Here is a 23,202-nt window from a genome sequence, read left to right as displayed (position 1 = left end):
GGACTTCTCTCTTGTTTCTCTGTCTCTACAACTGAAGATAATGCACATTTGAGAAGGAATCAGTTTAAGCCCAGTGCTGCTTTTTTTTTTTTCCTACAAGACAGCACATGGCTGTTAGTTTGCTTTTTTATAGGAAACGTCACCTTACCAATTCTGATCCAGCCTGATCATGCACGATCTTCTAATATCAAATCACATCCAGCGGTGGGGATGACTTTGTAGATACAAAGAAGAGGAAGACTCGACATACAAGTACATAATCATACATAGTCTTAAAGCCTTTATTTTAATGCAAAATAAACCAGGTAAAATTTATATAGCCATATGTAACAAAAGATCAAAAACTTTGATGTGGTACTAGAAAAAAACCTCTGAAATTGTGTGTTGGATTTCTCCCCCAAATCAATCATGCATGATTCTGAAATCAGTTTCACTTAAACACACAGGTATTGTGAGGATCACAAACACCTTTCTCTCTCCCACAACAACAGAACGGTGTCTTATAAAGCCTTCTCTTCTATGCAGAGATAGTGAACAGTGCTTTGAATTTGCACATAAGGCTTCAAGGCTCTGCAGAACAAGCGGGGCGGAGAGCAGAGGTGCAGGGCGATTGGGAAGTGCAAAGCAGCCCCTGCTCGGAGCAGTGTCAGGACGTGGCCCTGGCAGAGCAGCGGGCAGGATTCACTCACAGCACTGACTCTCATAAACACATCTGTGACGGCTGGGAGAGGAGGAGGTAGCACAATTCATCTGTAAAAAAATTAGGCAGCATGTGAAGCTATTTCTAGATCAGGAAGCTGGAGTGAATCAGGAATTCAGGGCTGCATGCACTTTTTCAAGGCAGAAGCCTTTTTTTTTAACGCTTAATTACCCTTTTATTTTTTTCCCCCCACGAAGGGCAATGGATATTTCTTTACGCATCCGAGGGGTGCCTAGAGACTTCTGCACCATCACAGTGGTAATGTCTGCTTGCAGGCCAAGATCATGGCTCACTAGTGGGTGGTCACTCAGAAAATCCACAGGCTCCTTTTCTATCTCTTAATCTTCCAACCGCTGGGCCCGGCTGGCCCCGCGCCAGAGCCAGCGCAAGAGAGCAAAGCTTGCAGCTTGGCGCGGGAGCGAGCCCTGGTCCCCCCGGTCCCCGCTCCGGCTCACACGTATGGCACGCTGCTCCTGCGGCAAACCCCAGCACTGGACTGGCACGTTTTGGAGGAGGGAGCGCGAGGCAATTACGTGTCAAGAGCGTTTCAGGCTCATGATTTTCCCAAACATATGGACATATGGGGAAAAGAACAACTTGTTACTTAACGGCTCTTTTGGATTTTGCAAGTGTGTATTTTCAACCGTCAGTTGTAGCACCTCCTGAATTCTGCACGGTACATATTTTTCCACAATATGGTGCTAAAATCATACATTTTACACTGCAGAGAAGCTGACTATATATACTGTAGTTACACATTATGCTTTTGAAAATACTGTACCTCTACCAGATATTAAACCAGCAAATGGCAATTTTTTCCCAGAACAATGGCGCCAGAGAATGAAGAGATGCTCTTTTTGGTCTTGTTCCCTCAGCTAGGTCAGACTGTTCTTTCTTAGCTCCTCACCTGTAGGATGCATCCAGATATTATACTTGAAGCACTTCTTTTTTTTTTTTTTTTTTTTCTTGGAGAAGCTCTGTACTGATCTAACAGCAGAAGCATCATTTAATAACCTGTTAGGTAAGACTAACAGCTCAGGTGGTGTTCGTTTGATCTGTCTGCCTCAAACGAGTGGAGCCGATGCAGTCGCGGGGAGCTGTTAAGGAGAGATTCAGGTTACGGGGAGACAATTGTGCAGGTCCTTCAAAGGCTATAAATAACCTAGAAGCTGTTTCCATCCAGGTTTTATTTGGCCCTGGCTCTTGAAATACTGTAAATAAGCTCTGTTCACTGTGCTGTGATGCCGTTTGAAGGGTTAGTTGAGAGTGATTTATAAAGGCAGTAGCTTATATTCAGAGCTGTTCCTAATTGTGGCCTGGCTTGATAAAGCCACTGTCGCAAACGTATTAGTTTCTTTACAGCTGGATCAAATGTATCAGTGGTTATATTTCAAGGAGGGAAAGGAAAGTATTTTAATTTGTTTTCGCTTCACTTTCAGCAGGCCTTCATAACACCAGCGGCTACCCTGTGGCTGCCAAGTCCTGGCTGAGTACCCTACAGCATCTAAAACTCTCCGAGAGAAGTACAAGGCTGCGTACAGCACGTACACGACAGGCAGAGTTTCCTTGGGGAACGTGCCTTATTTATAGAGGGTGCCGAGAGACATCCAGCTTTACATCCAATGCTCCCTCCAGAGGTTCTTCCCTCCTACATTACTAGGGAAGAGGGCAGAAAGAAATGGAACAGGACACACTTGCTTCATAATCGGCTGCATTCCTCTCCCTCTCTCCCTCCCACCAATGCTTCCTCCTGACTGGATTTAGCGCTGCGCCGGCCCCTGCCCCAGGGAGCCCAGCCCTGTATCTGAATCATGGAGATGTTCTTCTACCCCCCCCGACAAAGCTGTCTCCTCTGCCCTGCTTCCCAGCTGGGTAGAGATGGGTGTGAATGCAGATGCTCGACACAGCTGCAAGTGCCCCCGTGCCCCAGGGTTCCAGTCTCTCACCAGCGGCAGCAGCACAGAAGAAATGTTGGCTGGGGTTAAATGCTGCTTCCCATCAGGGCCATTCCCCACCCATGTTGCCTCTGGAAAGCAGCAGTGCACAGATCCACCCCGCCATGCGCCTTATGCACCTCTGACGAGCCCTTTTCCCAGGGATATCTGCTAAAGAGACACACTCCTAGCAGGACAAACCTCCCCGGTGATATTTAATACCTGGGAAGTGACTTACGTGATTTCAGTCTGTCACATACCAAAGGTGTCAAACAGACATCAAAGAAATCCTTGGCCAGGTCATAGTCTCTCCCTGATGAGAGGAGCCCAAGCAGCTTAGTAACGTTCCCAAAGGCAGAAGTTGAGGAATTAAGGCCACTTAACTTCACAAAACATACAGAGAGCCGGCAGGTACCCCCATGGCTCTGCTGCACTGCTGGTCCCCTCTCCCACCCGCACCTCTCCTTGTTGCTCTCCTTGTCTTTTCCCTCACCCCTTGCTGTGAAAATCCCCTTTCCCCACCGGCCTAATGGCCTCTGGCTGCAGGAACTCGAGTAGTTTGGCACTTGGCACCAGCCTGGCAGCGCCAGGCTGAGTTTCCCTTGGGGGACAGAGGGTGGTCACCACACCGACGGGTGCGTTATGTGCATTATGGAGTCCATGCCCACGGCCACCTCCTCAGCCACTTCTCAGAGGCCAGCTCCACTGAAACCCCAAGAGCGGCTCTTATTGGCAGCAGCTGAGGATCCTATCTCCACGGTTTACGTTTAAGGAGCGCACACTGTATAACTAAGAAACACAAGCACACACACGCACATCTACAGACGCACACTTCTCCGGTGGCTGGCTGCCCAAGCGTGGCAGACAAAGCTTTCTGCCTTACTTCAAATGCAGCAGGTGCAATCAGAGGAGAATCTTGTTACACAAACTGCGAAAAATGAAGGCTACGAGATAAATGCTGCCACCACCAAACGGGAAGAGGAAGACAGAGTCCAGATTACAAATCTGGAACTGCAGCATCCTTAAATCACAGAGTTGCTGGTCTGAACGTGCCTGGAATGCGGCCACTACCTCGGCGGCAGTCCCTTGTCGACTTGGGATCACAGCACTGGATTACACAAGATCCCCAGCTCTGCATGATGTCCATACTGTATGCTGTGCTCTCACTTAATTGCTCTACAGCAGCACTCTGAAGTTAACTCTGGTGTCACCACTGCCCTTATACAGACAGCTATGTACTGTACAGGTGTAACTGGATTCAGTAAATAGCCCTGAGGTGTATTAAGTGTTGCGCTTCATTTCCAGCAGCCACTTTCTATTTTTAAAAAGGAAATAAAAAATACTCAACTGTCTGGTACCTGAAACACATCGTACCTCGTGTGGCTTTAGTTCGCCTGTTAGAAAGCACCTACGCTGAGCCCAGCTCAGTAAGAACGACTCCAGGTCTCGTGTGCCTTCTTACAGGCAGCTACGCTTGGGAACAACTCTACAAGGATGATGTCCGATGGGATTCTTCCCAGGCTGTGCTGGTAAGCTCAGTGTGTGGCTATACGGCTGCAGTTATGGGGTTCTTCTGCCTGGGATCCTGTTGCCTGTACTGGTACTGGTCTGGACTGGTTCCACGGTGTCGGACAATTTCACTGTAAGGCGGTGCTCGGTGGGACGGAGGAGGGGAAGGTGGCACGTCCTGTCGGAGGGGTCCTTTATGCTGGTTTGTGATGGGCTGGGCTGGGTAGTACTGGGGGTACCTCAGTTCTGCCACTCTGGTGTCCGGTGCGCGGATGTAGTTCCCCTTTGATGGGTGGACAACAGGCTGCCCTCCTGGGTAGAAGGGAAGATCTCTCTCTTTGTATATTACTCGTGGCCCTGTTAAATATTCCAGTGGCTCTGCAGGTCCACGCCTGAGGAGGAAAAACATAATAAAGCACATAAAAAGGCAGTCTGCTAGCCCAGAGACACATTATTGTACTCACAATCTATGTTTACTTTGGGAAAGGAAATGCCACCTCAAGCATGACAGGTCCAGATGAATCAAAAGAACTTCTGAAGGATAACAAGCCTCCCACCTGCATGCTACAAAAGTCTGTGACACCCAGGAGGCTGGAGGAAGGGTCTAGCGCACACCACAGCCCTTTTACAATGGGGGAGCACTGGAGCCCTTCAGCTCCCCAAGTCAGCCAGCCTCCTGTGATCCATTTGCCATAATGGAAACAAAGGTCCTTTAAACAATGCATGTTTGACTGAGCCTTATCTAGCCTGAGGATAAACAGATGAGTTGGGTCTGCAAGTCTGCAAATCCCATAAGCTTTACATGCACAAATATTCACGCTTTCCAAGCCATTTACCACTGTTTTTTTCTCCTAACATGTTAGACTGTAAAACTTTCCAAACACCATAGCTCCAAAAGCTGGAACTCCTGGAAGAAACACTAGGGATGTCAGGCTACAATACCTGTGTTTAATGGGCGATCTGCCAATGGGATTAAAAAAACCCCAACCAACAACTCCTGTGATCTAGAAGGCCTGATATTACAACAGCCCTGTAACTTGTCTGCATCAGTATGGATTTGATAAGCTCTAGTTCACGTGAAACGCAACATGTGAACAAGTCATCCCTGAGGATGTGCCATGGAGCTCTCTCTCTGTAGCTTTCTGCATCTTAATTCCATGATTTGCACTAATGAAGCACTGATATTTTTCCCTAGTACAGGTTAACTTGTAATACTTTTGAAATGGCAAAAATAATTGTTCTCACAGACATGTCACCAGAGCATCCCCAAAAGTTCAACTCAATTAGGAGTTTTTGCCAGTCTGATTGCAAATGTCTTTGCACTTTGGGCAAAACCTCCCATTGACTGCAGAGCAAGCTTCTCCGCAAGCGAGAGCTGAAGGAAGACAGCGGGGTTTTGACCCAAAACAGAGGCTGAAAGTATAAATCAATTACACTTGCTCCGTGGCTTTGGGACTGAACTCATCAACTGTTTAAATATTCTTTGCATAGATTTATTAAAGAAGTCATCATTTTGGTACAACAGATCAGGTGTTCGCAATCCGTCAATGCCTCTCTTTTGTTCACACAGAGGTTTTACAAGCGTGCTCCCCCTTTCTTCATCTGGGCTCCCAGACTCCACTGGAACTTGTTTTGCATGAAGTAAAACAAAACATGTGGTTTTCTGCTGCACTCGTTTAAGCCCATGGGGTAAATCATGGACATAGGCAATGAACAAACATTATCTGCCTTGAAATGAACCTACAGTTCTCCCCCTGGAATAACTTAGTGCAAATGTTTCCTGTTTAAAATGGAAAGAGCAAAAGGAAGAATTCCAGGCCTTGGACTTTTAGGACCCTATGCTCCCCAGAGACTTTTTGCTTTAAAACCAGAACATTATAAAAGACAGGCACTCACGGCCTTCCCCACCTGCCCCTCCTGGTGAGACAGTCCAGACAAAGTGCTGAAGGGCCTGAAGCCACCCTCTGAGATACTAAAAGGACTCTTAACTGCATGTACCGAGACAACTGCTGTCTCTGCTCACACACCTACACCTTGCAACAAAGCCGAATTTCCACAGCAGCTCCAAGAGCTGCTCCGTGTATTTCTATCCGAAGACCTGCTCGCTACTCAGTCCCATCACACTCAGCTTTTAATTCCTCTGTGTGCAAGAACGCACTCCCAATCATAAAAGGCTTCTGCGATGGTAGGAACTGCTTTGTGTCAGGCGGCAAACCTACAGGAACAAATGTCAAACCTACACCCACCGCCTTTTAATATAAGGATAATGCTCAAAATCCTGTATATTTTATTTTTATAAGACGTCCTCATCAGCAACTATGATAATTCTTGTGGATCACATTAAAAAGCGACTGAGCTTGGAACCTGATCCAGAATTCCCTGTGGAGCCAGGTAGCTTTTGGACAGAGCTCTAACTGCAAAATTGAATTACTCTAAAATAACAAATTCAAGATTAATTGGTACCAAAATGACTCTTGAGAACGGGACTGAGCCAGCAGCATCATTTAGCGAGCCTTCAGCACACAGCTCGTCCCTCAACTCACATCAGAGGCCCGGCTGCTGCAGGAAAAGCAGGGGACGCGTTCCGCCTTCCAGCCAAAAGAGCTGTTTCCAGGGAAGCTCAGCCGATCCCGTCCTAGGAGACAGCGTGACGCTGCTGCCACTGCTGCGACTGTGCAGAGCGCTGTGCATCCAGGCAGCTTTCACCTAGAACTGCGCAGTGGAGATGAGCCCGAGCGTGCCAGACCTGAGGCATGTACCCAAGCTGCTTGAGCTTGTGCCATCAAGCCTTCATTGCTGTCACCTGCGCCACAAAACAAAATCCACCTTACGGCTAATACCATCTCCAGTGGTGTAGACGAATTGCAGAAAGGAACATGCAGGAAGGACAAAACCTTAAAAAAACCCTTAAAAAAAATAAAGAAATATGTAAGCTGTTCACTCTCTTCCCTTCTCTGAGGGTGAAGCACCCACAGGTGGTATCATTCTCGAGCACTTTCCCCTGAGCCAGGGCTTAGCAGCTGGGAGGAGAGGCTGTACACACAGACAAGGCTTGAATCCACTTCACGTGGATCCTTTAGGAAAGCCCCAGCAAGACAGAAGGTATGTGAGGTTTTTTAGCAGCCTTGGCAATAACACAAGCAATGACCTAACCAATGATTAACAGAACTCTAGCATGAGTAAAACCTTGTGAAAATCTGGTAACCACCCCAAAGTCTGCCCCCGGGCAGCATAACCAGGGGAATATTTTGTGAAAAACACCGTCGTGGCTGCACCACGCTCCCCAGCTCACTTCCCGTGGTCATCCCAGTGGGCGTTATGTCTGCACATACACATGCTACAATGACATTTTTCTCCCCTTTTATGACCAGCACTGCATGCTGAAGCCAAGTTATTTCCTGAGGATTCATTCTTCCTCACCTACCAGCCATGCCCGGCAAAGTCTGTGCTTGGGGAGCCGCTCACAGAGCAGCCAACCAGCCTGGGGAGTCTCCAGGAGCCTCTGGCATGAACCTCCACCTGGTAACTCTTAAAATACAGGAAAACACAGCCCTTCCCTCTTCAAGTGTGTCAAATTAACCATCAGAAAGTCAATCTTTTTAAGGTGGAAGAAACACGTGCAGATACCATGCTCTGGCTGTAGAAATGTTGTCACCATCAGGAGTAAGTCTGGGACCCTGGGGGTGGTTCCCAGCAGGAAGAGCAGGGCTCCTCCAAAGCAACACCATTTTCGCTTGATAGCTCATCGTGTAAAAGCATGTGCCGCTGTCCACCCTTAAAGAAATTGCCACGACAGCTCAAACCAAACACCTTCTACTTGGCGGCCCCTTGCAGATGCTCTGCTTGTTTCTGCAAGAAGCGAAACAACCGCTGCCTTTTCACTCGGCAGACGTTGCCACCTCCGAGGAGGCTCTAATGAAATTCTCCCCTCTGTCGCTGTTTTTGTTGGCTCCTGACGAGTTCAGAGTTCACGGGGCCAAATCACACCTCCCAAGTGACCCACGGTTTGGGGGTCAAACCAATAACCTCAAGTGGAAAATCAGTGACCCAGGGGAGTGATCAAAAATTCACAAATTGGGTCAAGCAGGTCCAGCCACTCAAAAGGACCGGGCCAGGAGCGTGCCCTCTGAGAGGACACGCTGAGCAGGAGCTGCTCGGACCGTCAGCTGTTTTCCAGATTTCTGGCCAGTTGTTTGACCTGGTGGTCCAGTGAAACTAATGGCAGGCAGAAGGTAGGGAAGCTGACACTACATCCTGGGAAGGAACTGATCTCAGAGCTCGAAAGTGGTTTTTGCTGATAGTTCAGCTCTGCTGGCTCCCACTGGAAGATGCGTCACTGATGTGGGTCTAAAAGCAGAAGCTGCTGCTGAAGGAAGCAGTGGAAGGAGGGGAGGCAGCAGCACCAGGTTCAAGAAAGGAGTGAAACTGGTGGGACAGCGTGAAAATGCACTCTCCAAAAATGTCATGGGTAAGGTGCCCCTTAAAATGTTCATTTTATTGGGAGGAAGCGAAATCTGACCTTCCCCTGCAGCAAAATTATAGATCACATGCAGAGGTAGCTGCAAACATCCTTCATATGCTGGTTAGCAGCTCTACTGTTTTTTCTTCTAAATGATTAACCAGGTAAGAACTGTGATCCATTTTGAGCTTCAAGAGTACAAAGTAGCCTTGTCCAAATAAAGCAGGTAACTTGTGACTGATGTTCAATTAACAGTACATATGTTGTTATTTTCTCTATGACAAGTAAAGCTTGAAGCAGTTTGTTTTTCTATCCCTGCTTTATTTACCTTCCAAGCACAAAGGATACAAAATCTAATACATTCTGGCTTTGCTGCAGAATTTTTAAGAGCTTCTGGGTTTATTTAAAGCTGAACCAAAGGATTCAGAATACTTAAAAAAGGCTTCTTTTAACCTAAGTGTAATTTAGTCGTTGAAGTCAAATGGGTATCTGTCGGTCTCAAACACCTAACTAAAACGTGGTGGTTTTTTTTTTTCCCTTCTGCAGCTCCCATTTTAAGCCCTCATTTCAGTAATTCTTCAGTTTTGGAGAACCTCACAGCGTAGACTGGCCTAAATATCTGATGCTTCAAAAAACAACCAGAAAAAAGCCCATTTCATTTCAGGTTTACGGTGTTTCACTGTTAACCCCTATTTGCAGGTCACCTTTAACATCAGCCATGAGACACATGCTTGGGTTATCTGAAAGGAAAGCAAAATGACGGTCTGGCTGTTCACGCTGTGCCACATCATGTTGGGGGTTTGTATTTCATCATGACAAAGAGTTTTTCTTGCCTCTGTTCTAAGGGGAGAATCACAGGGGTCACCCTCCTAGTACCTGGTAAAAAGCAAGGAAGGGAATGCTCTCTTCTTACATCACTGTCTCCTCGCTGCTGCGCGAATATTTTGCAAGGGATATAATCTCACACGAAAAACTGCCTTCTTACTTCGTCAGGGAGTACTTCTTGATATAAACTTCAAAGACAGCCACAGACTAAGTGGCAAATGGAAAGCCCACATTTGGCTGCAGTCTCTTTCATGTCTAAGCAAGACATACAGAGGCTCTGGGTGATGGCATCATGCAGCTCAGGCTGTGATTAAAGAACAGGAGAAAGCAACAAGGTCCTATCTGTGTCCAAATTCTCACTGAAGAGCTCTATTGTATGTATCGTGATAGCAGGCTGTTTGTTCCCAGCCAGGAGCATCTACTTTTAAAGAAGAAAGGAGAAGCAGATGTAAGAACTAAATTATGCAAACAAACAATCTTACAGTATCAAGTACATTACACTGTGTCTTTAGAAAGCTCTTCTCAACATCCACTAAAAACAACTGGCTGAAAAGACCAGGTAGTCCCTGTCTCTCCAAACACAGTATTAAAGATACTGCAGTGCTGTTTCTAGTCAGTGGTACTAAGAACTTCTGTTGCTTAATATTCAGTGTGCACATAACTTAAAAAAAAAATATATATATATATTCAAAATCACTGCAGGTTTCAAAAAAATCACTGCATGACTCTGAACTTCATTGAAGTCTGTCTCTGTATCTTAATAGGTGAGATACTCCTATAACAAATATTCTTTTGCTGTTTCAGACCAATACTTCCTATAGCCAATGATGGGGTTTGCATTTAAAAAGCCACAGGAAATCAAATTTGGTATCTTAGCGCCGGAAGAATCTGCAGCACGACGAAGTGCTCAGTGGCTGCTGTCTGCGAGAGAGGTTTGCAGCTCTCGGAAGAAGGCAGATGTCTAGCAATGTCATACTAACCTCAAACACACCACACACAGATTATTTATGGGCTGAGCTGGTGGAGGTGCTTTCTTCTCTTCTTTTATCAACAATGCAGAGCTAAAAAATCAGATAACGTAAACGAATACAACCCCTGGCTCTCATGTAGCACATGCCAGGCGGAGAGAGCTGTTTTTAGTTTGGGGACTGTGTTTGGAATTCCTTTAGTGTCAGGTTTCCAGTTACCAGACCCTCATCCCCGGGCCAGGCACGACTGCGGTTGGACTGGATTAGCAGAACACTCTGCAATGTATATTACATAGCTTTGACTTCTATAGGCTTTGCAGACCCATAAAAATAACGATCATTTCATGACCTGCATTACTGGGAGGGGGGGAAAGAGCACAAAAACCTCTCTCCCCTTTTTAAAGAATTCATGTTTGTTTTGGATTGGGAGGAGGAGGGAGCCATACATGCTGGTTTGAAATTCAAGCAAGAGCACATTTCAGATGCAATGCAGGCAGGCCTGGTTCTCTTGCCTTGCGTGTAGTTTTGCAAAGTTTAATAGTGGCCTTGACTGGCCTGAACTTAAGAGCTTATATGCACAGGTTTTCTCTCTCCACAGTACTAAGGCTCGGAATATTTAGAAACAAACAGCAAAAGCACCACAATCCCAGAAGGTAGGTGCATAGACATGTTTATATTACTCTAGTTGAAGCCTAGCCTTAAAGCGGCTGCAGAACAAAGTCCGTTATTTGCAGAGGGCCGCATTTTGAGAGACGACGCGCCCCGGCAGCTCCCTGGACATTTCTTAGCAACTGGAGACATTTTAGGCGTCCCACATCCACGACAAGCATAAAGTTCAGTCAGAGCCTAGTCTTCCATGCGGATAAGCAGTATGCAGAACCAACGGTAAGATAGAAAACAGTAGTCTGACAGATAGAAAACTTTACTACAAGATTATATAAGATTTCTTATGACAGCATGAGCAGTCTATTTTGCATGCAAACAAACTCATTGTTCTCAATCCCCAATGGAGCAAACTATGTCACGGTTTGGATAACACCAGAATTTAGAGTGCCATTTAATTAAAACCCCTCCCATGAGTAACAAAGCCATAAAACATTGTGTTGCTCCTTTGCTTCAGCATCACTTTATTTTCCACAGCAGATCTCAGACCAGCTTCTGATAATCCCGTCCTGCAGGCAAGGCTCCCCTTTCTTTCCTTCCCTAAATCCAACCTACAACTCTAAGAACTGCAATAATCAGGATTAAACCCCTCAAATCAACAGCAACAAAACCCTGAATATGCTAGCCAGTGCTTTATAAATGCCCAACGAGCATTCAAAACAACTAGTCCAATAATCCTTCCTACTCGATTCCCCACTTGTTTTGTTCATATGCTGTCAGGCATGGTACATCTCTTCTACCAGGAGGCATAAAATAAAGTAGCACCTATTGAACAAGACATCGCTATTCTGTGATCTCTTCAAGCTTAAAGGGATCTTAAGTAGATTGGTACTTTAAGTAGCGAGTCATTACAACATGTGTCATTTCATATGTTACTCATTATTCAACACAACATAATACCGTGTGAGTCATTAACCTCTTGGCATTGGTAACCTACTCTCAATGCTAAGCAGTCATGCTTGTTGCTCAGGAACCCCCATGCTCTGTCGGGGAGAGAACTGGAGGAGATTTTAAGGTCCCCTTGGTCTTTTGTTTTGCAGATCAGCAGGGGCCGAAAGCTCTTCCTATAGACTGAAAGAGCTGCTGACCTTTGGTCTCTTGCGTCACATTTCTGAGATTACGCCAGCCAAGTTACATTGGAGGGGAGAAAACTGCTTTTTAAAGGGCGTACGCATCTTAAGCCAGCAAGAGCTCCTTCGCTCAAGAGCAGACAAGCAATGAGAAGGAGAGAGATGCAGAGAGGTGAGACCCAACGCCGGCCCCAGCACAGCAGCAGCACGAAAGCCAGAAATAATCTCCACATCTCTTTGCCTCACCCTAACCTCTGCTGCAGGTCTCTGCTTTTTGGAGGCTATCAGCGTAGAAATTAAAGGTCCTGTGGCGGTTCAGGAGATTTGCATTTGATTTAGAAGAAATTCTGTTGCCCAAGTCAGAATTCCTCTTCAGAAGGAAACCAGCACTGGGCTCAGGTGCCAGGAGGAGCCTCCTCGCCTTGCGCAGCACCCCTGCTCCCCACGCCGCTGCTGGAAAGCGCTTTCAAAGACACGCGAACCCAAATTCTGTTCTCATTTTTCATGTGAAATGAATTTAAAGCATGGTGATTATTCAGCTGTGCTGTACAAACGATTTTCAACAAATAACAGAAGTCATTAAAAGAATCTTCCTAAGTAATAACAACCTGGGCCCAGGTCTTTACTACTCAGCTGCTGGGATCTTAACACGCTGCCTGATCTTTAGTGGGCTAGTAAAAACCTGTAAGAAGTGGTTATTAATGTTATTACCAAGCTTTTAGGCTTTTTTTTCTTTTAAGCATTTCTCATTTGAATTAAAACATTCCTTGCAGCGTTTTTTCCCATTGCCATGATGAAGCATGGCTGTCAACTCTGCCTCCGATGGCACAACAGTAAAACCATGCTTCAATGAAAAAGGAAAATGATTTTTGAAACTCATCGTAGCTGGTTATTTTTCCCTCCATCTCATTTCTTTCTGGGTCCAGACATTCTGTTAAAGTCGCTGTTGTGTGCCATTCCCTTTTTTTCCTCCTTTGCGAAAAAGGCAAAGCTCAAGATCCTGAGGAGAGCAATGGCTGCTTTTTGGGGGCAAGAAGGACCTTAAGAACAAGTGGCTCTGGCTCTTATTTCTTTCTTCAGGCAGTATTTCAGTCCCCATTGTTCCCCTACTGCTCATGTACCAATTTGCTCCTGAACAGCACTAACAGCCTGGAAGTACGTCCTCCTCCCCTATATTTTCTTTTGTTACAACCATTCATTTCTATACAGGCATTAGATTATAGATTTCCTGGCTTGCCACACTCCATTAACACTCTGGTAACCACCCCTTTTCCAGCCAGCCATTAAGCACCACCTTTAATAATTGAGATTTAAAGGCTCAGGGCATGATAAACAGCTGAAGTTGTAACTTTACAGCTGCCTCTACAGAAGTGTGTAAATCTCCAGATTTGGATAGGCAAATCAGTTAATTAGGCTTGCATTAAGTCACAAACTTTGCGGGTGCTCTGACAGCAGACGTCCTGAAGTTGAGCTTTAAATAACGAGGGTCAAACCCCTAAATCCCACTGGGCTGGGAGAGACGGAAACGTCCCACCCGGTGCCCGAAGAGCAGTAGCGCTGCCTGCAGCTGCCGCGGCTCGCAGACGGCCGCGACCGCGGCCCGTTCCAGCTGTGTTTATGCTGGCTTCTTCCTTCGGAGCTTCTACAGTTACACCAACAGCAGCGCAGCTGCAGCAAGCGGAGCGACTGCCGGCTGGACGCGCTCTACCTGCTGCCCGTGGTGAAGACGACCCTTGTTTTATCACCCTGCGTTTCCCACCCGCCGGCACACACCGGTTGCTCTTTCGAAGCGGGGCCCTGCAAGTTGAAGTATTAGAGAGTGCACAGGAGGCGATGAAGCTGGTGAGGAGCAGCTGAGGGAGCTGGGGCTGTTTATCCTGGAGAACAGGAGGCTCAGGGGAGACCTTCTCGCTGTCTGCAACTGCCTGAAAGGAGGCTGGAGCATGGAGGGGGTTGGTCTCTTCTCCCAAGTACCAAGCAATAGGACAAGAGGAAACGGCCTCAAGTTGCGCCAGGGGAGGTTCAGATTGGATATTAGGAAAAAATTCTTCAGGGAAAGGGTTGTCGGGCATTGGAACAGGCTGCCCAGGGCAGCGGCGGAGTCACCATCCCTGGAGGGGTTTAAAAGGCGTTTAGATGAGGTTCTTAGAGACATGAGTTAGTGCTAGAGCTGGTTAGGTTATGGTTGGACTCGAAGATCCTGAGGGTCTCTTCCAACTGAAATGATTCTATGACTCCCCCTGCCCCTACCTGCGGCTGAGGAAACCCTGCGGGGACGGCCCCGAGTCACTGCTGGCCAGTGCGTGTTCAGACCTGGTGAGAATCAGAGCTGTCGGCCACTGGCCTCTTCAGGGACACGGGTAGTAAGAGGTTAACCTCCGGTCCCGACGCCTAAGTGCCTGTGCTCCATCTCGGCATTAGTTATCTCCCTGTTGCTGCATTTAAAAATACTGTATGTAATTAACTTTTATCAGGTTGTTAAGCAGTGTGCTGAAGTGTGAACTTATCATTCAATTGTTTCCTTTATTTACAGAGTCCCTGCCATTCTCTGAGGCAGCTGCCTGGGACAGGCTGCTGACTCGCTCAGATGAGGAGGGTTTAGCGCACCAGCTTCTGGTAGCAGAAGCAGATTCCGGAGAGGTGAGACACAGCCGTGAATCTGCTCGGTTCCTCAAACACCCCCTCACCATGCCCTGCAGAACAGCTGTGTGTGAATGACACACGCACGGCACCAATACCGAATACATCACTGTAACGTTGCTTTGAGACCTGAACCACGCAGCACAGAGAAAATGCACAATACGGCTCCCAACCACTGTAACCCAGCCTTATGGGCATAGGTACAGTTTTTACTATCTATATGGCACTAACTTTAATGCCTACAGATAAACACCTCCTATGTGGTCCATTTACAGATGAAGACGACATAACTGCTGATCTTCATCCACTTCTGTGCTCCTTTCTAGCCCTTCCACTTTTCATTTGCTGGACTTTGTTTCTTTAAGAAAAGCAAATCTGGAAGCCAGCGCACATCATGGTAGACCAGAGGCTGGAGATGGGAGGACATGACATGAGGGCAAGAGGCCACATGCTCTGCTGTCCTCCTTGCCTCCCTCCACAAGGCCCAGGTTTGGTTTCCTGGAGCCCAAGGCTCCCACCACATTTTTTTGCCACTTTCTCCTCCTGGCCTGGCTATGGTTCTCTTCTTTGCTTTCTTCCCCAGCAGCACCAGCCCTGGCAGCGCCCGCAAGGAGTCCAAGATGACGTGAGACGTCATCAGACCTATGTGAATTTCTTCCATACATTCGCGGTCTTGGGCAGCACCATGCATCCAGCATGATCCCGGGCATGCAACATCCTTTGCTCTTTGAGAACTGGTGCGATCATCAATATCCCAGAACTACGTGCATCACCCCCAACACTTGTAATAGAGGAGATATGTAGCTTCTGAAGAAATTTCTTCTTCACCATCTGCACACTATGCTGCACGCCAGATGACAAGATAAAATTTGCAACAGCAAAGTTATTGCAAAACAGCAACCTTCTAGAGAGAGCAAGCACAGCCTGTGGAACACAGTCATATCAGCTTAGTCAGGTACCTAGAACAGAAGACATCAGGATGCTGAAGCTGGAAGAGGGAGCACATAGCAGAAGACAGCAAAAAAACTGCTTTAAAGACACACCGAAACACTGTGTCCCTGCGCAATGGGAAAGCGAGGCCAACAGCTGGGGATTAGTGATACCTTACAGAGGTGACAGCACAGCAGTTGGAAGACAGACGCAAGCCAATATTAAGATGAAGAGAGGCTTTGGACTGCACTACCAGGTACAGACTTTAATTTTGTTTGAATACATATATCCATCATGTGTCAAAGACTACCACATGTGGTAGAGTCTCATGTGCAAGACATGATGCTGTCAGTAGCTTCAGCTTCCATTATAACAAACATAACCACAATCAGAGAGGAAACCCTACTCTGCCCAGGAAGGCTATTACGTGCCATCAGTGAGAAAAGGAGAAACAACAGCATTTCCCAATCTGAACCTGGTAAGAACCTGGCAAAGATTCCAGACAGCATGTCAGTTTGGCTAGGGAAAAAAAAAAAAAAAAAATGAAAACACCCTCTAACTTGAAACAATCTTTTACATAATGAATCAATCAAACAATTATCTTTGCTCTAGTATGTTCAAATCAAGGGAACCATAATTGAAAATAACAACCAATTTATATAGCTCATTTAAAGCCACAATAAGCTAGGCAGCTGATTCACTAATGAACAATAAAGGTCACTAGTACAGTATCGTTCTAAGTATTTTCAGATTGTGCGGTGTGCGATAGACTTGAAGTGGCAAGTTCATTAAAAAAATCATCAAGACACCTTGCAGAGGGAAGTAAAAGATGGAAAGAGATCTCTGTTCTGCCTAGATACCAGACTGAGAAGAGGGAATAACTCGATGCGATGAGGAACTTTGTGCCCCAGACTCATCCGGCCTCAGCCAAAGCCTCTGGATGTCAATGGAAGCATTTCAACGAGCTTTGGATCAGGCTCTTGTATAGGAGAATGGTATCTGAAAGGTGAGGAGAGGGCAGGGAGAGAATGAGACATCTGTATCCTGGAATGAAGTCAGGAAGTTAAGGCCTGACAGCCTCGGACAGCAGATAAATAGCTTGAGTATGAGATGTGGGTTGCTGAAATGCCTCACTCCACGTGGAGACATTCCTTTTCAATTGTGTCTTTCAGGTATTCAGAAAAAAAGAGTGACCAAAATGCAGTTAACTTGTTTTTTACTTTTAGTGCTCATGATCTAGAGAGCGATACACATATGCGATCACTAAGAAATGAGACATTCTACCGGATGAATAGCACACCTCTCCTACACGGATGTTACGCCTACCATTATCAATAGCATGGCAACCGGGGCAATGTAGCAGAACATGCCCTAAACTGCAGCATCACGTCTTTGACTGTTACCAGAACCAGATGCTTCAGAGGAAGCTGCGGTTAGTCGGCAATGAGCAGTTTCCATAGGTCTCACAGCATAAAAGCAACCTCTCCTCCCCAGAAACTCACCCAAAACACAACAACTATTGGTCTAATTCTGGGTTTGCAGAAAGATGCAGGTTTCAGAAACACAAAACACTTGATGGTACGTCTGTACTTACAGAGGCTGAAATAAAAAAAATAAAAACCCCATAATATTTAACCTTGGCAGACCTGCTATTTGAATCCCATAGGAAAAAAGCACAATATAGTAGAGAGCCTGTGGTGAGTTGAGAATAATGTCTTTTCTAAACCTCGATGTTAAATCTTTAATGCTGAGTTTGATTTCTCTCTAACAAAAATATGTGTAATTTTACTTCCAGTAAAATGGGATTTTCTTTAACAGAACTTCGCAACATGTCATTTTTTTAACGATCAAAAAATAAAAGGGAGAAATTTTATATCATATCAAGCAGCTACAACATAAACTATTACTCAGGAACATTCCAGTTTCTAAGTCAGAAAAGCACAGAGCAGCAACACCATTCTAAGGATGCAAAATGGTCTCCATATACTAAAGTCCCTCCAAAACTTAAAAAACTTGTGGTATAAACTACTGCAACAGAAAATGAAATGTCTAAGGAGGAAAAGACCAGGGTTAAAGGTTCTGTATCGATTTTTTTTTTTTTTACATTGGGATTAAAGCGATTTCAGCTGGGACCCAGCATTACAGATGTAATTATAATTTCCATTTATATTTTTAGACTGTGTACAAAGAAGTGCAATAATGGACAGCTGAACATTTTCTGTTGTCCATTAAAAAGGAAATGTTTCTGATGAAATCTCTGTAAGACCAAGGACCACTGCAGTAATCTCTCAATAACAGAGCTTTCTTCAGTTGTTTGGTGACAAGAGAGAAGGGGAGAGCTGTCAGCCCTTCACACAAAGAAATCAAACCAAAATGACATTAAGGTTTTTATTCCCCTCAATAATACTAAAGAGATTCCAAGTTTCGATCAGTAACAAGTCTCTTTGAAGTCAGATTATTCATTAAATAACCTTTCTTGATATTATTTACAGGATAGTTAACAAAAAGCACTGATTAAGGCAACATTAAGGAGGCATTATTTAAACCAAAGAAAATGCAGGCAGTGAAAAAGTGAAATTTCTCTAATTACCACTGACTGTCTGCCATCCTTCCCTCACACTTTACAATGCAATTTTAAGTCTAGGTTTCCTGGAGGCCTCTGATAGCCAAGCAAATGACTGCTATTGAAAAGCAAAATATATTCAAGGTAAAGCAGGTGCTTAAGTGCTCTGATGGATCTGGGCCTAAAATTTCAAGTTGTAAACCCCAACTCAATTTCAACCGACTAATTGGTCTTGGTTTGTTTTTTTTTTTTTTTAATTCTCTTCCGTTTCAAACCGACCTGCTCTGTGCTTTCTGCCATAACACGTGGTGCAGTCGGCGCAGAGAGGGCTGCAGAAAATGCTCACGGGTACATCCAGGCAGCCTAAACTCAGCCTAATTCCCTACTCAGTGAGAAACCCAGATGGCTTCAGAGACCCCTACAAGCTAATTAGAGGACTACCAGAACCTGTGTGTTACCATGTCTTCTACTCATTTTGTCCCAGCTATTGTTTTGGGTGGTTGATTTCAGTTCGAGAGCATCTCTCTATCACCTCTTAAAGAAAGCAAAACAAAGGGAAAAACTGTGACCATACCATGCTTCTAAAAATACATTCTTTTTATACTGAAGACATTTCAGTTCTCAGAAAACAAATATTCCTTTTCCTTAAAGCACAGCATCTCGGACCAAGCCAAAAGTCACAACAAAAATGCTAAATGAGGGACCAAAGGCCGGTGACACATGGGTGCGTACAACAGTACGCTAACACCTAGATCCAAGCAAAAAGCCAGTCACATGGATTTTCAACAGTGAAATCCTGCTGAGATTGGATTTGCCTGCCAGATTTTGTCATGATCTACAACAGACTGCTCTCAAAGTACTTCCCTTCACCTGGAAAACAAAGGCTATTTTTCTTCTTTAAATGAAGAAAAGTGCCAGCTACTCAATATCCAAGCACCCCCGTTGGCTTGGGGTTTTTACTTGATAAGCTGGGCTGGGTTTTGTTCACACATTTACCGCCCTCTCTCTCCGACCTTGGCTGGAACCAGCTGCCAATTTCCAAGCTGCTGTCTCAGACTATCTAACGTACAGATCCAATCTCCTTGCTGAATTACATCTGGAGTGGAACAAAAATGGCAGATAATTCACTTTCTATTAAAGTTAACACACTCCTCCTCTTGCTTCCCGCGTATGTTATGCAGTGGACGTGTCTGCATGTTCTGCTCTGTTTTCTCAGCTGTTTCAAGTGTATGAGATACCAGTTACTGGGTGTGCAGGGACTTGAGGAACAGCTTCCAGTTTAGATGACTCCTCACCTCATCCCTGCTCAAACATTTAAATGAATCCTGTTGGGCAAGAGGCCTGAAGCAGAGAGATCCTCGGGCGCTCTCTCCCCCGCCATTTTCCCCCTCATTGAATGGTTAATCAGAGCAGAATAACTCTTTAAAACTAGTATTTATTCAAACAGCTGTAGGATCCCATCTGCTCGCGCAGAACTGGTGGAGGCCGCACCCACACCAGACAAAAGCCAGCAGAAGGTACGAGTTCTGTCAATATCTCTATAGCCAGATTAAGTTACGTTTGGCAGACAGTTTTTGAGTACAGCAAAGGCACTACCATTACTGTAGAGATGTGGGTTTTAGCATATGCATTATGGTATTTAATACATTTCCGAAATACAGCTTGCTGAAAGTCTGACCAGCGGCCTGTGTACTATTTAACGCCAACCACACGCCTACAAAGTTTTGCTGGCATGCTTCTGGCATAGCCACAACATCTTTACCTGTGGTAAAGATCTGTGCTAAAGACTCTCAATAGCTTGTGCAGATTTTCCCAAATAAGCATCGAAGAGCGTGCAGTATCACTGTGCATCTTGTGCTTTGTTTATGCCACATTTTAAAGAACTGTTCTAGTAGAAAATTTTGTACAGGTGCTAAATGACAAAATTAGTGCTAATTTACATAACTATTAAATGCTAGAACAATGCAATCTTTTCCAAGCCTGGAGATGAGGGTTAAGATTCTTAAGCAAGCAGGAATTAATTTTCTCTAACAGGGTACAACAGGAGTTTTAGCTCCGTGCTTGCTCTTAAAGTTACTGGTCCATAACCGCTAGTGATCTGAATGTTTGCAACGACCTTGAATTATGTTCATTTTTAAGGCCTACTTTTACTTCCCATATATCTGTGGTAAGATAAGATGGGGTGGAGAAGAAGACAGAAAGCAGGCAAAGACAGATTCCTTTTTTCAGAATCTCCAAAATATGGAGAGATTTGGACTGCAAACACTGGTGGGCAGAGTTCCCAGGGAAAAAAATATCCTAATCGGAGTTTATCAAATTACTACCAGACAGACCCAGACAGCAAAGAAATGAAGGCATATGCTCTAACAGTGATCACATATCAGTCTGAACCGACTGCTGACTGCAATGGGTGGGAACACATCCATGGATTGCGGTGGTTCTGGATCAGGGTCGTACGAGCTTCTACGTTTCTTGCAGTGTGAGGTGTTATTTAACCTGGATCAACATATCCAAAGCATGATTTTCTGAAGTGTCACAGTTGAAGAGCAACGCGAAAGCCTTAGGTGAATATACAGGCAAAGAAAGTTGGACAAAACCATCTAGAATTCAGAATGTTCTCTTAATATGTGTTTAAGAGACTTCTGTGCAGAGAAATCAAATATGTCACCTACTTATGAAATGGAAGCCGTGTGGCTGCCAATTGTATGAGCTGTGTTGAAACAGCTGCTCTAGCAACTGTTTTCACTATTAAATTCTTCGGTGACTCTTCTCTTAATCCCAAATTAGATACCTCTTCCCTTTAATCACCGGTTTATAGAAAAGCTCTCACCTCACCAGGCAGGGTTTCACTGAGGATAACGAATAACCGCAGGTCTGCTTAAAGCGCTGCGCTTGTGTTTCCCCACGGCTCACATCTCCCCCACCCTATTTATTATTTCTCGGTGGGTGGCACGCTGAGCGCTCACCACTCTGTCCCCTATGTGTTTGCAAAAGAACCCAGAGCTATATTTGAGTTCTTAAGATTTCACAGCCTGTTATTACCTTGCAGCGTGCAATTAAGACCGTCCACATACAATTCACTTTCCTACTTCATCATCATAATCTCCTTTCCTCTTAGTCCTAAGTATGTACATAAGAATACCTATAACTGACTCACTTTAAGTGGCTTGCTATTAGAAGCTTGAAACTTGCCATGGTGACAGTGTAACTTTCTTGTTCTGCTTAACTTCTTTCCTGTGTTTTTTTTCCTAAGCCTGCTTCGCAAAGAGGTTCATGCACAACCCTGTGAGAGCTGCAGGAAGCTTGCTGAAAAAATCCCAATCCAGCACCCTCAAAAATCATACATATTTACACCTGATGCTGTTGGCTTCCTACATTTCTCCTTTGCTAGCTCTTTTTAAAGCACGTTCGCTGACAAGCACCTTTCAGCTACACCTCCAGACCTATTTATCAAGGGAAAGCCAAAGCCAAGAACTGTGATGGAGCTGTCTTATTTTACAGCGCGCTTTCTCACAGACAGAAAAACTTATTTCCTCACCTTCACGGCCTAGAGTCCACACTTTTTGATCAGTTCTGACTTATAATCCAACATAAGCACGAACATTTTTATTCCAATCTGTACCTACAAAGCAGCCGGCTGAGCTTCCCAGCCGGTTGGTCTGAGCAATTTCAATATCCATCTCAACAACGCAATGGATGTATCTGCATTTTGTAGCACACGTCTCATTCCCCAGGTCTCACTCAGCACATCGCTCTGTTGATGCATTCTGTGGGACACACGCTTTTGGTTTTTAATTTGATCTTCTTTCTAATTTGCTTTCACTTATCTTTTTTCCACAGACCCTTCATCTCAACCTAACCATTCTGTACTGGCTCTTCTTTCTTTCATTAATATTTTGTTCCCTAACAGTTATTTTGTTCTTTCACTCACTGGAGGCTTAGCTAATACAAGCTTTTTTTTTTTTTTTTTTTCCTGAGGCAATGTCTCCACAACTTCATTAAATTTTGTAATATTAATTCAAGCCCTTTTGGTCAAAAGCAATATTTTCCTCCATCTTCTGTATTTTTAAGCTGAATTTGGTGCCCTTAGTTTGAGTGGGAGGTCCTTATGCCAGGTTATACACTAAAACCCATACCAGATCCATGTTTTTTGTTAAAGTGACACTTGAAAGTATTTTTATTTATTCCGGCTAGTATCCCCTTGCAAAAAGGCTTGCTGTTTAGTTTCAAAATATTAATTGACTTTTAAACTATTCCATATTGCATTAACCGGCTTTTTGCTATGAGGAGTTGACTGACTTATTAGAAAAATTGACAAAGCCCATCCCTGTCTGCCTCCTTCTACACTTCCAGAGTATTCTTCTGGGACATCTGGCTTTTAGTGGTGTTAGGTTTTTTTTATAAGCTATGTCCCAGTTGTTGCAGACATTTTCTTTGCTCAATTTTCTTTAGTTATTCCCATGGAAATTACAGAGGTGGTCTGCCAGCCGCAATCCATGATTTGATGTCACGAACCTTGACCTTTCTGACTTTCTAAAGTATACTTTTTCAGTATTAAGACTTAATTTGGTTTGGATATAGACATCCTGTTCAAGTGATATTTCTATTTTATTAGAAAGCTAGAGGTATGTTTTACAACCAAATCTCCTTCCTTTCGAATTCAATGTAGAGATTTCTGTAGCTGTGATCCTGTTTACAATTTTCTTTCCTCCTTTCAGCCAAGTCTTACAGAAAGACACAAACCCATTTTTTTAAACGCCTGTAGTCCACTGACCCTCTCGTATCTGCTCTGCTTTTAATGCCCGAGACTCTCCCTGTAGAAGGTACACACAGGTTATTTATGAACGCAGCACGTTTTCGGACAAGTATGTTTTGACACCATACACATAAAAAGCCTCCGGACTTCACGCACGACACGGAGGTGACATTAGTACCATGGCA

The 23,202-nt window shown here is 44.9% G+C and overlaps 1 protein-coding gene across 4 annotated transcripts in view; it reads right to left on the bottom strand.

Annotated features, from left to right (window-relative positions):
* Positions 1 to 255: 255 nt before the first annotated feature.
* Positions 256 to 23,202, bottom strand: part of PARD3B (par-3 family cell polarity regulator beta) — a 377,310-nt gene continuing 354,363 nt past the window's right edge. For all 4 annotated transcript variants that reach the window (XM_065637273.1, XM_065637270.1, XM_065637271.1 and 1 more), the window contains one exon: positions 256 to 4,535. In XM_065637273.1, coding sequence (XP_065493345.1) covers positions 4,181 to 4,535 — 355 coding nt within the window. In that variant the 3' untranslated portion in view covers positions 256 to 4,180. The remainder of the gene's footprint in view (positions 4,536 to 23,202) is intronic.

The sequence above is a fragment of the Caloenas nicobarica genome, chromosome 6 (assembly GCF_036013445.1).
Source record: "Caloenas nicobarica isolate bCalNic1 chromosome 6, bCalNic1.hap1, whole genome shotgun sequence".
Lineage (NCBI taxonomy): Eukaryota > Metazoa > Chordata > Aves > Columbiformes > Columbidae > Caloenas > Caloenas nicobarica.
Note: the sequence above shows the minus strand (reverse complement) of the source record. Positions and strands in the feature narration are given on the sequence as shown.